Genomic DNA, 17,263 nt, shown 5'->3' with positions numbered 1-17,263 from the left:
AAACTGTCAATGAGAGGGTTGTGAAGAATGGAATTATGGAAGAATGAGATGTAATGAGGTAGTTGTGCAGGTCAGAGGAAATTCCTAACATGCTCTTTCAGTCTGTGTGCTCTTGATGGGTCCCTCTCTTGATGAGAACACACTAGCAATGGTGTAGGAAAAGGAAAAACTAACCAAGAGTCTGTTTTTGAGAAGTAGTTGCCCTTAATTGTCTATAGAAAGGTGGTAATTCCCCCAAAACTTGAGAGTGCAGAAATTTTAGGAGGTCTTTTCAGAGCTGAACACCCTGAAAATGGGTAAATGATAATAAATGTAGTGGCCATGCAGGTGAAAGTATGGTTGCAGTTGATGTTTGGAAGGATCTATCTCTTTTTGCTAGGAAGAATCACAGGTTCTTCCTTTAAAACTGTTTGGCACTACAGAGAAGAGTGTTTTGTTGGGCAGGAAGGGTGCTGGGCACTGTGTCTGTCAGTGCCGTGTGATGGAAGCTGGGCTGCTTGAGGGGGAAGAGCCGCAGAACAAGCAGGCTGATAATCCAGAATCAAACCTTTTTAAAGTCTGAAATTGTGAAACCCTTTTCTAGAAATAACTGGAGGCAAACCCCTCCAGTTCCAGGTCTGCTCCACTATCTTTTCTTTCTGAACAGAGTGCAGACATGCTGCCAGACAGACATGGGCCAGGGATGTTATTGCTTGCTAGTGGTGACAGATTTTTGTAGATTAATGCCATTTAATCGCTTCTTATGTGGGACACACAAACAGTTATGAAAACTCTATAGAACTGACAACTGTGGAAACAATTACATACAATTTTTTTCACAAGTCATTCCCTGCAGACTGATCTTTCTCTCAGAAATTCAAGGGCATTTGGAGAACGATGACTCCTGCCCCACAGCTGTCACGGTGCATTCCATCTCTGTTACGGACAGTTGCATTTTTCTTTTGAATCCTCTTTTAACATAAATTAATGTGTTTTCCTGAATACATGTTTCAGTTGATTGTCCTGCTACATCAAGAATGTAGTCTTAGATTTATGCTGTCCATTACATGGACGTGCCAGTGTATTTAACATTGAATTTTTGGTTTGCTAGAAATGTTATGGCCTCTGTGGGGCCACTCTGAATTACTGAAGCTACTTGCTTGTAGTGCTTTATAATTTGTTACCCTTTTAATTGCCTTACATTTGTAACATGGATATTAAAATACAAGGTATAAGGTTCTCAGTCTAGTACTGACGTGGCAGCACGTAATGGAAAGGATTGTTGAAAATATTTCTGTTCTTTAGTGCGCGTGTAGGTCTCAGTGAAGCTCTAACAAGTGATGATAGTTATGCAATTGTACTGGCAATAGCAATTAGAGATTTATAAGTGCTTGTAAAAGCTGCTATTTATAGTATGGGCACTTTATTTAACAAAATGCTAATCTTTCTCTGCAGTGGGAGAAAATGTCAGAGTGGAGTATTTCATCCTTGTGATGAGACTGGACTGTAATATCCAAGAGAACAGTACTTTTTTCTCCCACTGTGTCCGTCCCCCCCCCGTCCCCCCCCCCAGTGAAAAAAAAACGTAAACACCCAGGAGACTTCAAATAGGCTTGCATGTGGAGAATGGAGAGACAATATTTTAAATTTTGCAGTGCTTTGGAATATTATTAGTATGGCACTTTGCAGGTCATAAGATCTGTCTTGTGAGTTTTGGAATATGTATTTTTAGTTCTCAACCTGTTAATTTTGATTATTGAGAAGCAGAACAAGTGCCTTGTTCTACTAAACTTCTCACTGTGAGTCTGGGAAAAGATACCTAAATGCGTTTTATTACTCGTTCTTAGTTAGTTTGTCCAGGGATATTTTTAAAAATTACAGCCAGTATGACAGTGGTTTTGTTAATCTTTCACTTTAAGAGACCCTGTATGTCCTCTTAAATACAATTGATAGATCCCATTTCAGTGAATGACGGTACTAATAACATGAATCAGGCTTAAATCCAAGAATAGAAAAAGCCTTTTTTTAACTGAATTAGTTGCATGAGCTGTTTAGTTATAAAAGGTTCAGGAAAATTGCAGGGTTTTTTTTCCCCTCTGTTATTTTGATTGTGCTATAGTAAATCTTCTGTTCTTGACAGTGTTCACACACATGGTTAAGTTATTCTTTTCTTCAAACGTGCACAGTAAGTGATAGGATCTGCTCTGTTAAGTCTTATTTAATCCTATCAGCAACTCTCCCAGTGCTGTAGGAAGCAGCAGAAGGATGATTGCTTAGGATAACTGACATGAATTGCTGTAGACTGGTGCCAATATATGGTCAGTGAGGAGAGGAAGGGAAAAAAATGTATGTTTGTTTTTTAAAGACTGAAACATTTAAGACAGTGGGGAAGCCTTTTGTAGAAGGAATGAATTAAATCTTACTTTGTCTGTGCAGCATGTATGGGCATTGGGTTTATTTTCAGTAGCCCCTGTGGCTCGGTGTACCAGTGTAAACCTGCAGGACAGATGACTATAGCTTACTGGCAAAGCTGTGTTTTCAGAAGCTGCTAATATATGTCATTATACAAAGCTCTTCCTGTATTTACGCATTAAGGAAGTTATTTTTTTTAATATTGGTAGCAGATTTGCTGGTAAAGTTATGTCTAAAGAAGGAAAACCTTGTATTTATTTGGTAGTTTTCTATTGGAGTATTATTGTAAACAGGCATGGATATTCACTGTTGGAGCTATGCTTTCTCGCTGTTTTCAATTTTATAAACTGGAGTTTTGTGTTTGGCTTTGTTTGTTTTATAGCAGAGATATTTTTCTCTGCAAAATTTTTATGCTTTCCATCCTTACAAAAGGCAGATGGACTTGTTTATCTGCTGTGAGGTTCAGGGACAGATCAGAGATTATTTGTGTCATTTAAAACATTCTTATTTATGAGCAAGGAAGTTGGCAATAATCACGTGATTCATGGTGGAAAAATTATCTGCAGGCTGCTGCTCCTGTTGTCCTAATAGGCTTAAAGGAATTACCACTGATGTAAATAATAGTTCTGTGTGCTGCTGCTGTGTGCTGCTGCTGTGGGGCAGGGCAGGCAAACACTAAATATAAAGGGTGTGTTTTGAGTAAAGCCCTTCCCGTGTGATTTTTGCAGAAACAACACTGTCAAGTGAATAACCCGTTTTGATTTCTAATGAGCAATGTTAATAATCTTTGTAAACATAGATTGTTTAATTAAAAATCCAGACAACACCTCAAGACATTAAGATTTTAAGACTCTGTTTGAGCCTGGAGCAGTGTTTGTGTGTGCATCTCTAACACCCTGTGGTGGTTCAGCTTAGCCCAGGAAAAAGAAGAGTTGCAGTTGTTTTGAAGCTGAGGAAGAAGAGCAGTGGGGGAAGAGCCAGACCTTTATGTGCCGTTCTTTTCATTAAAAGCAGGAAGAATTTCAAAAGATATTTCAGTGCCATTTATTATTTCATTTGTGCATGCAGAGTGCACCCCAGAACAGCCAAGGGGAGCGTGACTGAAGCTTAAGGAGCACAAAGAAAAATAGGGCCCAGAAAAGGTGACAGGGTGGCTCGGGCGCTTTGCTGAATGGAGAGGGACTCGTTGAGGACAGTGTGGCAGCCACAGCAGCACGTGCATGGTGGCCAGCTGTCCCTCAGCAGAGGCAGGTCAGGGAAGGGAATGACATCTTGTAGCTGACGATGAGGGATTTACAGTTGTAATGGTACAATTACAGTAGTCATACTAAATTTTAATGGTATGTAAAATCCTCATGCAATGTAATTTACAATTGACTTTTTTAAATCACCCAAAATTCTGTACATTGCACGTTTCACTAGATAAACATGCTTTTCTCCAGTAAAACATTATCTAAACCAAGGTGTGTATTTCAGAACCGACACACAATGTTTAGTGTATGTATAAGTGGCATTGATAACATGATGCCTCTTTATCAAATGTAGAACTTTTTGAAGTTCAAAATTGGGTGGTGGGTTTTTTCCCCAAAAAATATTTTGTTCTCCTTTTTTGAATACTGTCTGTTTTGGGCCACATGTCTGTTGTAGGGTATCTGAGTAGTAAGAATTTGAAACCTGAAGACTGACTTTGCTAGATCGTGTAGAAAAGAATGGGATCCTGTAAAGCTGAAATGTAGTGTAATAAAACTAAGGAACAAATATCATTGGAATGGGTAAATTGTGGTTTAGGAATGTTGGCTGGAGAAATGAGTTGTACACTGTTAGCAAGGATTATGGCCTGCATTGTATACGCACTGCCTTGCGTTCCGTTGAGGATCAAGTTTTATTCCATTTAAGAAGCTCTGTGCTGCCTTCTTTTCCAAAGAAAAAGAACTATGATAGGAGGAAATGTATTCTCAAGTACTGCAAGACAGATGCTTTTTTTTTACAGGATAATTTTTTGCTTTGTGGTATTTCCTGTTAGCATCACCCTTATTTCAGCAAGTGTTAATATTTTACTTTTGGAGCGCAACTGCTCTTCACAAAACCTTTGCATCCTTGGAATGTGAGAGCGTTTTAATCGGATTTTGATGGTGTTTCTTAGAATAAGGAGTGGGAGAAGGAGGAAGATTTCATTAAGATCTGTGAGATTGTGGAAGGGGCAGATTGATTCTGATAAGCTGATTGGGCTAGTGATTATTTTGGAAAGGAGAGGTCGTGGACTCAAAGGGAACTAGCACAGTGTGTAAGTAGTTGAGACAGAATTTCAAGTGGATTGAAAGATGAAAGGGAACGGGCAAGGTGAACAGAGTTCATTAGCCTGCTTGGAAGAGGAAGGCATAAATGCAAAGGTCAAAAATAAATCTCTGCAATTTATGGTGCCAGCGTGATGTTAGTCTAGTTAAGGGAAACTGAAGGTGAAATAACTGTTTTTCCAGACTGCAGATTCAGGAAGACAAATATTCCGGTTTTTGGGGTCTTTCTTTAATATTCACACACAGAGGGCTCCATATTCCACAGAATCTATGAATAGTCGTATTTGTAGGCTAAATACACACACAAAAAAAATCAGGTGTGAGGAGTCCAAAGACTGCCCCTTCAGAGGCTGCCCAAAAGTAGGCAAGAGGGTGGCAACACAAATATGAACCCCTGAATGAAAGACTGTAAAATACAGTATGCATTCCCTAAAAATTAGAAGTATGACAGCTTTCTTGAAAGAAAGAAAGAAAAAGAAAAAAAAGCCATCTAAACTTACATAGCCACCTGCATCTGCTACAAAGTTTAAGTATACTTTTTATTTGGAAAAATTCAGGTTGCTTCTTCTAGCTGAAATTCTAATTACTACTGGGTTTTCTTCATCTCTGCTGTAGGAATATAATTAATTCCAAAGCTGCTAATCTGCCTTTGTTGGCAAGATATTGGAAAAACTGCTTTGTCATGGTAGAAGTGATATTTTGTTTGAAAATCAGCCATTTGAAGGTCAGCTGCTCAGGTGGCACTTCACATACTGCTGTCACAGAAAGGAGATACACAACAGAAAGTAAATTACAGCAACTGAGGTGACAGTAATACAGAGCTCTGTGTTTAACCAGGGATTGACAAAACAGTAAGTACTGAATGTGGGTTTAACTGTGTTCCAGTTTGGTCTGTCTGTTGTGCAGACCAAGTTATTTGCCCTTCACCTTTCAGCTTTAGGTGATAATTTCTTACTGATTCTTTTAATAACTGTTTGACAAGTAAACGTGCTTTTGCTTTATACAGTTAAATCGGGTGACATTATACTTCAAAATGGGAGCCAGCCTTTTCTCCTTAAAATGCTCAGGATTTTTGTCTCATGTGGTATTACCTGTGTAGATTTGGGTATGTGCCATGCTTGAATCTAAACACCCTTTGTTTATTTGCAGGAGAGGTCTGATCAGTGTGGCTGAAGTGATCACTTTCCCCTGTTATTAATGTTATCTTGGCTGAGATCTTTTCACTATGAGAAGTGAATCGGGTTGTATGGATTGGTTACAGCAGAGAATGCAGATTATGGTAAGTGGTAGCAAAGCTTTTGGAGATTTGCAGAATGTGCATTTATTTCCATTGCTTAGTTGTAGGCCTTAGTTAATAGATAACAAATAATACTTTTGGTCACACCAGTCTTGGTACTTTTGAAAGTACACACTCAATGTGTCTGCCCAGCTATTTAAATTGTAAAAAGGAGTTGATGTTTGTATGTCAACGTTGAGAGGTCTGCTTCAAAAAAAAATTTTTAAAGTATCTCAGCCCTTGAATCTTACTCAACTAATGGGAACTCAGTTCTGTGCAGATGCTTCTGTAGGTTTGATGATGTATTCTTTGGTTATTAGGCCTAATCAATGAATAATGGTGCTTCTTGCTGTTTTTTTAGAGGAGGAGGAACAGTGTGTCTTTCATAGTGATACACTCTGTGAACAGCATATCTGAAAGGCATCTTAATCTGAGTTTAGCTACTTTATATGAATTCAAATTAGGATGATGTTATTTGATGTTCATGCTGACTGTGCATCAATACTTACATTTTCTTTTTTTTTTTTACCCCCCAGATTCTTTCTCCTTGTTGGATTTTTTCAGTTCTGTTGAGTGTGTAATTACAACTATGGCAACAAGAGTAGAAATAAATTCTACTTTGGCGTCTTTGACAACAGTGCCTGACTTAAATGAAATCAGAAATGAGGATAAATCACGTGTGTATGTAAGTGTGCTTTCAGATGCAAGTAATAAGGCAAAGGAAGCTTCAGCATCACTAACTCTTGAAGAGAAAAACAAGTTTGGGAGTACTTACAGATCTGCAACAATGCCATCACTAGGATCAAGGCCAAGACTTTTCCCAAAGCCTTTTTCTAAAGAGAAAACTTCAGATACTTTTTCAAATGTAAAACCACCTATTCCAGCTTTCAGATCAAGTAGTCTTATTAGAAGGGCCGCTGAGGAAACATCATCTGTTAAGGTATTAAGTGGAAATGTTCCGCCATTAGTAGATCAGAAAGTAATTGAAAATGAAAGTAAAGCTGGCAGTGAAGTAGTCACAAACGTGACTTTTTATACTGGTCCTAGTGCGAATACTGTCATTCTTTTTGAGACAGCAGGCACAGAGCAATCAAAGGTAAGCCTGGCCCAAGAAAAAAGGGCTGCTGATGACCGTGGAGTATTCAGTACTATGCAAACAAAAGAGCTTCAGTGCAGTGCAAAGCTGGAGAAGCCATCTCAGGCGTCTGAGACATCCAGGAATCCTGAAGGGTCTCTTCATAGGCAGATATCTCTTTCCTCCAGTCTTAGACCAGTCTCTTGGCACTCCCTCAAAACTGGTGAAAAAAAAGATGCTTATGAAGTTCCAGGGGAGAAAAACGATGATGATGCAAATAATACCAACAGTAGAGTTGATTTCTCTATTGATGTGCAGCAAAAGCCAAAACATAGGCCAGTATCTGCTATTTTTCTGGAATCATTACGAGATCAAAAGCATCGCACCGTGGAAGCTTCTGAGGAAAAATCTCCTACAGAGAAATCCTGGGTTAGAAAACCAAGGCCTTTATCCATGGACCTGACAGCTAAGTTTGAACATAAAGATCTTTCTTCTTGCAAGATGACTAGTTCATCTCATGAAAGCAAGGAGAATGTATCGATAACTTCTTTTACTGACGTGGGCTGTCACGGTCAGTCTGAAATGGGGCCAAAACCTGAAGAAACTGAATTTGATAAAGGCAATTCTTCTAAATCAAATTTGAAATGCAGTAGTCAGGACATTGGCATCCTAAGTAATGGAAAATACATATGGGAAACAAAGCTTAAATCTAAAAATGAACAAATTGAGACAAAGCCAGAAATAATGACTAACTTGCATGATTCTGAAAGAAGCCATGAAACCAGTAGTGAGAGCAGAACTAATAAGGGGGTGAAACGACCAGAACAAAAGGAAATGTTTATGTTTCTAGGCTGTGAAAGCCCTGCAGCTTCCTCAGAAAAAGAGAATAATGTTGTAAGAGGTAGTGTTAAAAAACAGATTAGTTTGTTTACTTCAGAAAATCCTGGTACCTCAATGGATACAGAGCTTCTCCCATCAACTGCTGAGAAGGAAAACAGATGTATGAACATCCAGCAGAGAATCAAAGAACTGACAACAGAAAATGCTGATGTTAAGCCAGGAAATCTACGCAAGTCACTTCAATCACGACCACTTTCTGCAGACTTAACAAAGATGTAGGTTGCAGAGAAATTCTATTTAATCCTCCTAGTTTCATCTAATTCAGTAAAACTTGTTCTCTCAGTGCAGTAAAATAACTGATCATTTTGGTAGCACTAAATGTAATTACTCTCTATGCTATTATTCTTGAGCCTCTTTCCCACCTTTTCCTTCCCAAAAAAGAGAAAATGTAATGAAATAGACCCTGACAACAGCTGCCAAAAAAACCCTACCGACCTGTCAGTATTTTGGCCTTTGCGTGTCACTGTAAGTGTGTATCTATTATTAAAATTTCATGTATTTTGAAATCTTGAGGTAGACAATGTAGACTGCAAGCTTATATATTTGTGAGAAAGCAAAAGAATGATTACCATGTATTTCACCGCGATGTAGCCTATCAGGTTTCCAGCCAGCCAGGAATCTTATTTCACTGTCATATTAAAACCTAAAGATATATGATACGTATTCTGCTTAAGCTGTGGCAGTGAGCAGTTTGATAGAACAATGAGATCTGCTAATTTTTACATACCAAAGCAAAAAAACCCCACCAAACTTCTCCAGTAAAAAGAGGTTTAATCCAAGATAAAATACGTTCTCTTAGTACAGTGTTGGGTAATTGATTATTCAAAAGCATAAAGACTTGTGACATGAATGAGACTGCGGTTTATGCATTTTGCAGTACCGCCTGAGGCCATATTGCAAGGCCTGGAACTCGTCGGAATAGTTCATGTTCTGTGCATGTTGACAAGGGATAAGTAAAGAAGGCTAATGATTTTTGGTAGTGTAAAGAAAGCATGCTTCGTATAATAAGCACAGTAGTTACACTCAGCTAACAGGACCTGCTTTATGGACAGTGGAATAGTAGAATTTTTCAGCAAACTTTGGTCTTTTGACACTGTGATCTTATACTATGCAATAAGCTGTGTAACTAACCATTGTTTTGGAAACAACAATCTTTTGGTCTAGATACAATTCAACCACCAAATACAGTGACTTCCTATGAAATACTGATGTTTCTCCTTTAAGAAGTAGAATTTATTGGATAATTTCTACCAGTCTGCTTTGGTAGGAAAGTGTACCTGCTGACTTAACTCCCTGGACTAAAAGAAGTAACATAAGTCTTTTGTCTTAGGTTTTCAAGTCCGACATTAAGCACCGAAGCAAAGCCTGAGAAACCTGCTGAAACTAGAAATGACTCTATCTATGAAACACAAGAAAATCAAAAAGTAAGAAAATGGCATTAGCTGATGTGGTCTCCAGCTAGGTTTGCATTTAGAAGGCAGAGAGCACTGTGTCCTGTGTGTCTTTATCAATCAATGACTTTAAAATGGGTATTGAGAGTATTAAGAAGGACATAATCCTAATATGTTTACTTGTGTAAGTCTGTCTTTAGGACATGCTGATAAAGTATGGGAGTATCATACCTGTTACAGAGTTTTTAGAAGTTAAATATGTATGCTGTTCAGTGCTTGCAGTGATATAGAGTGAAAAGTGTTCTATGTACTATTTTAAAGGGACTTTTATTGCATGAAAGCCCCCAGTGAATCGACTATGGTTGTTATGGTTTCGTGCACAACAAAATCCATTATTTTCTCTAAGCATAGCATTAGTGTAGTGTGTTTCTACATCTAAGTCACAACTCCTTATTCAATGTACGCTCTATGTTTTGTGTCGATCTCCTAAGTATCATTTAACTTAGAAGTTTTGACAATAAGGTATTATACAGAAAATTCTGATTTGCTGTAAAAGTTGTTAGACTGTCTTTGTTTCTAAGCAATGCTTTGCTGTTGCAAAACGTTTTCTGCTGACACTTCTAACTATTGGAGGTTTAATGTTTTAAGGGTATTTCTTGTGAGTTGTCATGGCTGTGCTTTTTTCCTGTTTAGGTTTAAGATAAGAATATATGTAAGGAAACTAGCAGTTACATACAACATTTCTGTAGTTTAATATAATTTTATAGAAGATCAGTTTGCTTTTGAAAGAAAATCTTTCATTAATGCAAGTGCTGTTTTTAGAATCTGATAATAAATTCCTTTGAATTCCTAGAAGAATATAGATGAGATTTAAAACCTTTGTGTATAAATGTCTTCAGTGTTAATTTTCTGACATTCTTCAGCTTTTTTTTGAAGAGATTAAGTCAGTTCCAAGTTTTAAATTTTAAAACTTGAAAAAAGATTGAGCTCTTGTAGGACTGGGCAGTATTCTTTTAGTCTGTTTATTATTTGCATGCTATGCTTTTTTTCAATGAATGTTATTAAAAATAACAGCTAGTTATATTTTCTGCAGGTAGATAAGAGTAAAGAATTGACAATAAATATTGATTCCCACTTTCTCTTTTTTGCTTCAGCTCAACCTTTAATGTTCTTAGCTGAATAGCTCTAGCTGTGATATTTACTCAGATATTCATGTTCCTTGCAGTTACTGATCATGTAACTATTTAGTTAGTGAATAGCTCAATTTGAAGACAGTTTATTTTTGACAAAATACAGTATATCTGATGTCTCCCAGGAGTTTAGACTTCCTCTGAAGGTGCCTGCATCTGTGTGGTGCTTTCTATGCTTCGCTTTCGAACTTGGATTTCTGTAGGGCTTGCAACATAAATGTTTGTAAGTGTTTCTGTGGTAGCTGTGGTTATTAACCTTTGAAAGTTTTGTACTATTTTTGTATGTGTTGCCTTCAGTGGAGTGTGATGTGGGTATAAATTCACTGCAGAATAAACAGTTTTGTGAAATCTGAGCTCAGGGACTAAGTCATGCGTATCCCATGTATAAACACTATACATTTTTCCTTTTTTGTATTAAAATTAACTCATAGCTTGATTTTTCACTTTTATTATAATCAAGATTCAGGAGCTGGAGCTACACATTTGCTTAGATTACCTTGGTCTCAGTTGATTGTGTGTTCAGAGAATGTGCATGTGTTTAATTTGTACAGGCTGTGTGGCACAGCATAGGTGCAAGTAAGTTGTAAAATAAACTTTATTACACATCTTTTAAATAACCAGTCTTAACTGTTGGATTTTCTTGTTCCAGAGTAAGGAGGTCAAGCTTGCACATGGCACAGACTTCATTGAAGCGCATGTTACTGGGACGCCTTGGAAACCCCGTCAGATTTTAAAAATAACAAATAAAACTGATCATATAGAGAGAAAAGGAAGCTTCCTTGGAGATGTTCAGCATTTTTCTCAGCAAAGTGAAAATTCATTCACAAGTAACTTTGAAAAAAAATTAAAACCAACCACACTTATGGAAAAGACCTACATTAAAACTGTCCGAGCCACCATGTTTGACCATAATGTTCAGAGGCATAACATTGCTGCTGATCATCCTGGAACTGATTCTGCACTGAAAATGAATAATGAACTTGAGGCAAAGCACGATGTGGTGACTTTGGGGCACAACAGGCGATCATGGATGGGAGAAGAAGAAACCGCTATTATAAAGAAGGAGTATCACAAGCAGTCTGATTCATCAAAACCAATAGTAGATGTAGAGAAAAGTGGAAAAGCAGCTTGTTCAAGTGAAGACAAGAAAATGACTCCAGGAATTCTGTTAGAGAAATCTTTGGTTGAAAAAAGTAAAAAACCCACTCCTAAAAATGCAGATGATTCTCTAATTTACCAAAGAGTAGAGCCGAGATACGAAATCTTTCAGACCTGTGGTGAAAGAGCTCTTAGTGAAACCATTACAATGGCTCCTGAAAAAAAGGCCATGACACTCAGAACTAGAAAATCGTCAGTGAAAGAGAATAAAAATGATGAGGTGGTTTTACACGCTGGTCAGTCAGCTAGGGCAAACAGTAAAACTCTCTACCAGAAAGAAGATAAGATTATATCAGAAGCTAGAGATGCAGAAGTTTTTACAAGCAAGTCTGCGTTGAGAGGACCTAATGATTTTTTCTCCAGTGAATGCACTTCACCTGAACAGAAAAAGGACTCTATAGCTGAGAGAATACCTTATTCTACAAACAAAAGTAAATGTTTGGGAATTAATGAAAACCTAAACAACCTACATTCTGAAATTAAAAATGAGAAGAGTGAAGTCTCCTCCGTGGATAAAACAGGGAGCTCTAATGCGATGAAATGCTTGTCTGAGAAAAGGAGTCTTAGACCAGGTGGGACAGACAGCTATGAATTCAGAACCAACTTAGATCATGAAGTTACTTCAACAAGTGTAAATAAACATGGGGCCCAGTCTTCTTCAGTGCTTTCAAGTGGACAATTTTGTAAGTCTTCTAGTAGCCACCATCCTGATACAAAAGTACTGCCCATTAATAAAGAGGAATCTAGGGCCTTTGGTTTCAGGAAAAGTCTAGATGTAAATTGCAAAGAACAACACTTTGGCTTTGATGGTACAGCTCATGAAAACAGTGAAAAAACCAGGGTAATAGATCCAGAAGAAAAAGTCAGGAGAACCAGAAGTAGTGTTTCTGACTTGAAGATTTCTGAAAGGTGGAGAAGGAGGACCTTGCCTCAGGATTCTACTAAGACGGAAGAAGTTGCCTGGCTCACCCCTGAAAATATCAAAAGGCTCAGTCGGACAGATTCATTGCAATTGGATGAAGGCTTAGTTAAAAAGAGAAGCAAAAAAAGCAAAGAAGAGTTGGAAGGGATTGAAGTAAACCAAACTGTTCCTGGCAGCCCTGATGATTACTTGAAAAATCAGAGTTCTGCCTTTGAGCCAAAGGCAACTTATTTTGCAGTGACTTACCAGGTTCCTGGTAACAAAAAAGAGAAAAGCTTTGTTGGCACTCCTAGTGCAAGTGAAACCAATACAATTTCTAGCTCATGTCAGGCAGCAACAATTAATCTGGACCCTGTTTTTCCTGGAAGGTCCAAACCTCTATTGCAGCAACCAAATAAAACTTTGACGAGTACACATTGTAGAGAAGACTCACAGGAAGTGCGTATTAACAAGGATTGGGTCAGAGAAGATAAGGATCATATTTTTTCCAAAAATATTGCATTTAGTAATTTTCATGCATCTAGGAAAGATAACCAACGGTACCATGAAAGAGGTCTGGATTATTCTAAAGAGAAAATTATAGATGTTGATGCTTTCCTGTTAAAACAAGATCTGGAAAATACAGCTCAAACTGATCTCAAAAGTAGCAGAAGAAAAGTATCCTCTTACCCTGAACCCAGATCCCCCCCGCATTTTGCACAGTTACATAAAGGCAGTGAACTAGTCACCCAGAAAAAGAGTGAAAATAACTGTGATTTATTTGGAAGGAAGGCTGAGGATGGTTACAGATCCCAAATTCTAGATATTGATGCACTTATGGCAGAATATAAAGAAGAATCAGTGAAAGCCAGTAACATCCAAGAAAAGCTCTCTGAAGATCACAGTGCATTTAGTAGGGAGAAATCAAAGAACAAAAGAAATGTGTCAGATAGGATGACATCTTCCTATAGCTGGAAAGAGTGGAAGGGATCAGATCACTATTCTGTTAATAACAAACAAAGTGACTGTGCAGAAGAGTACCACAGGCCAGAGAAATTAATTCTAAATGAAAAGAGCAAAGAGAAACTGGAATCATGTAGCCCTGAATTTGATAAACAAAAGTCCAAAGACAGAAGGTTCAGTCCTCCTTACTGGGGAAATCCTGGCAGCTTTTTTTCAGATAAATTTGTAAATTCACCTGTGGATGTCACTAGGAAGAAAACTTTCATCGTTGATGAGGATGAAGAAGTGAACTTAACTTCCAGGAATCAAAGTTCAAAATTTCTAATTGATAAGGTACAACCTATAAATGCAATTGGTACAGACCAAAGGTTGGAAGTTAATATTGCTTCCAAGTCATCCATAAAGGCAGATGATGGCCTTTTACAGAAGAAGTTGGTCGCAAAAGAACAGTTCTTGGGGGTGTCTCCAGAAGGCGATTGGAGCAAAAATGTAGCAGGGAGCTCTATAACAAGGATCAAAGACAATGCAAATAAGACAACACGTGAAAGTGGCTCTTCCAATGTGAAAAGTAAAACTGATTGGAAGAACTATACACCTGGTTTAGGAATTACACCCCCAGATTTAAGACGATCTTATTCAGAAAAGAGCTGCCACGGAAAAAGCAATCTCCCACTTGTGCAAGAAGTAAAGGGAAGAAAGGATCTACACCGATCCAGGCAAAGCTCCCTGTTGGAAAGTGTGGATAATGGGTGGAAACACAAGATGTCATCTCAGTCAGAATCATTCTTTCATGAGGATAAAAAGGTATTGCCAAATGGTGTTTAAGTGTTTCCTGCAACTAAAATTGCTAGTGAGGAAAAACTTTTAATATGCCTCTATACCACTTTTCAGTGTTAGCTGTGACTTTGCAGCAAGTGAGCAGATACATACTTTTCAATAGAGTTCATTTCCTTTTGGGTTGTGTTTTCATGAGGAATTTGTGTTGTACTAGATGACTAGATTTTTGTTTCAAGTGTATAAATATTTATCGATGTTTCCATTCAAGAAAGCCTTAAAATATTATTAATATAAAAATAGAATATATATACAAAATATATATTTTATTTTTTTTATATTTTTATATGATTTTGTTAATGCTATGAACATAGGATATTAAATTGTTGGCTCTGCAATTTAATGATTATTTGAAAAAAAGTAGTTTGGGTTTATTTTATAAGTTATCAACAATCATCTTTTTGGAGTACTTTTTCTGAAGGAAGCAAATTATTATTACTTTTTGAACTGGGTGAATGGCCCTCATTTGTATGTGAAACTTCACTGCAGATATTGACTTTGGTGAAATGCACATGATTCACTTAACACAGTGATGCGTTAAGGCATTTATCCATAGCCAGATAGCCAGTTGGACGTTGATGGCTATAATGCTTTTCCATTTTGCATTGTCAGCTTTCAACCTCCTGATTTTGGTTTGTGGTGGATTGGGTTTTGGTTTGGCTTCCCCGCCCCTCCCGTTTTGGTTTGGGGTTTTTTTTGTTGAAAGAGCATTTTATGTCTGTATGTATGTGGTTACATATACATGCACACACTTTATTTTAACAGGCTTCTAGGAAAGAGTGCACCAAGCAGAGATCAGACAAAACAGATGGAACAGACTGTTTGTTGGTCTCTACTCAGAGAAGCCGCCACAGTTTTTGTAAGGACAGAAGGGCAGATAATGGGATGGTATGTGATTTTTGGAGGAGGTTCTTTGGCAGGGGCTAGGGGAGAGATAAGGGAGGTGCTGCCTGGCTTACTCCATTCAGCACTCTTTTCCTTTTTGCATATAGCTGTGACAGAAAGTGTATGCCTTCCTAGCAGCAGGAGCAAATGCACTTGCTGTGGAATTTAACTGGCAGAGAACGCTTCTCCCTAGGACGTCACCACACTGGTCTATGCCAGATCTTCAAACACAAAGCAGTAACCGTGCAGCTTGTTTGTTTTTCTTTCTAAGCGAGTAATTTTCATCCGGAACTCTAAAGATGAGTCTAGATCTTTATACTTTTTGTTTGTTTCTCAGCTTAGATGATGAAAATGGGTTAGATTCCTGAAAATCTTTTCTGGAAAATTGTGCAGGAAAAAAAGAACCGTGCCATAGCCTCAGAAATGATGGGTTTAATTTTCTTTCTGTAGGCAACACACCGAGAACTGTTTATGTGAAGAGTCACATCTGACTTTTTTGGTAGTTTGGTTTGTCTCTAATATGCATAATTCTAGGGTAAATTCCCCCTTAAACTTGTTGGGTAATCTTTTAAGTTGCAGAGGGATGTCCTGACTTTAGTCCACAGATGAATTTGATGTTGGGGAAAAAACATCCTGTGTCCAGATGTTGTTCTGAAATACAAAGCAAAGATCTGGATCTTCCAAAAGTTATAAAATACATGAAATCATTTGTTTCTGTGGAAAACATAGGCTTTGAAAACCACATTGACAGCACAGAATTCTACAATTTTGAGAGACATTGCTTCTGCCACTGAAATCCTTCCTTACTGGAAGTGGTTAGTGGTTGTTTTGAACCACTCAGTGCTGTGGGTTTTGGGGTTTTTTAACCTTGTGCATGCAAATGGATTCGATACACTGGAATAATACTGTAGTCACTTCAGAATGCATTCTTTTATAACTCTATACATACATATTTGCATTTTTTTTAAATCTGGATGTCCCACATATTTTCAAAATTCTTCCACTTGTATGGAAAAGGGGTGACTGAAAGATGTTACCAGACTGTCCCAAGGGCAAATCTCATCTGTCCTCTTAGGGCAAATCTCATCTGTCCTCTTAGTCTGCGAGCACACTCGTGTGGTGATCGAATGTATTGCCCTCAGCAGAGATGCTGGTTTTGTAGTTATTCACTCTGTTACTTACAGCCCTTTAATAGAGAATAGACAAAAAGATAAAAAAGGGAAAGGAACTGAGTGAGTTCTTTTTTAGTGAAGAAAAAGAAAACAGCCAAACCTATAAGGATTTTGTGAACAAGTTTCCTAATAAAAGCTTTGGGAACAGGTTCATATTGTTCCAATTCTAGTCTTAAAGCTTCATGGAAGGTATCCAGGGGCTGATATCCCCGTGTGTTTCCCATTCTTAGCATGGATTGCAGGTTGAATGCTCATCTTGGGAGGAGTTTGATTTATTTACAGAATTAGCAATTATCATTCAATCCCTAAAAGTAGTTATATGCCATCAGTTTACAATGCAGATATGTAAAGATGTCGTTGACAAGGTAGAATATGGGGGAGAAGAGTGCTGTCAAAAATAGTGCTGGGCTAATTGAACTATTTGGGTAGTGTATCCAGATAAATATGACTACTGTTGTCCAACTTGGTTGTTAAATGTGAGGTTACTTAGAATAAGCCTTTGACTTCATCAAGTGTAGCCTGAGACAGGAAAGGAAGGCTGTCAGCCCTACTGAAAGAGAAAACTCACATGTCCAGCATCCGCTGGGATTCATCAGGGTCCAAGTGCTTTACTCCTTTGTATTGCTGTGAAAAGCCTAATAGTGGTGTATTTGTTGTTCTGCAGTGCCATGGTAGCAAAAAGGGCAGTCTGCCCTTTCTGTGTATAAATTGTGAGCGAGCAGGTGCAGAGAAGTGATTTTTACATGTGTTCAGGAGATGGAAACCTTGCCATACTTTCATATTCTCCAAAGCCCCACGTAGATTTCACAGAGGATTATGTAAAACTGAACCGT

General features: G+C 37.9%; 1 protein-coding gene across 1 annotated transcript in view; it reads left to right on the top strand.

Moving 5' to 3' along the window:
• KIAA1671 (KIAA1671 ortholog) overlaps positions 1–17,263 on the top strand; it is an 87,261-nt gene that overhangs the window by 16,785 nt on the left and 53,213 nt on the right. Inside the window, exons 2-5 of the mRNA XM_055795039.1 lie at positions 5,835–5,964; positions 6,498–8,151; positions 9,267–9,360; positions 11,167–14,343. Of these exons, the coding sequence (XP_055651014.1) occupies positions 6,551–8,151; positions 9,267–9,360; positions 11,167–14,343 (4,872 nt within the window). The 5' untranslated portion in view covers positions 5,835–5,964; positions 6,498–6,550. The remainder of the gene's footprint in view (positions 1–5,834; positions 5,965–6,497; positions 8,152–9,266; positions 9,361–11,166; positions 14,344–17,263) is intronic.

This window comes from Falco peregrinus, chromosome 2 (genome assembly GCF_023634155.1).
Source record: "Falco peregrinus isolate bFalPer1 chromosome 2, bFalPer1.pri, whole genome shotgun sequence".
Taxonomy (NCBI): Eukaryota; Metazoa; Chordata; class Aves; order Falconiformes; family Falconidae; genus Falco; species Falco peregrinus.
The sequence above is the reverse complement of the archived record's forward strand: the minus strand, read 5'-3'. Positions and strand labels throughout refer to the sequence as shown.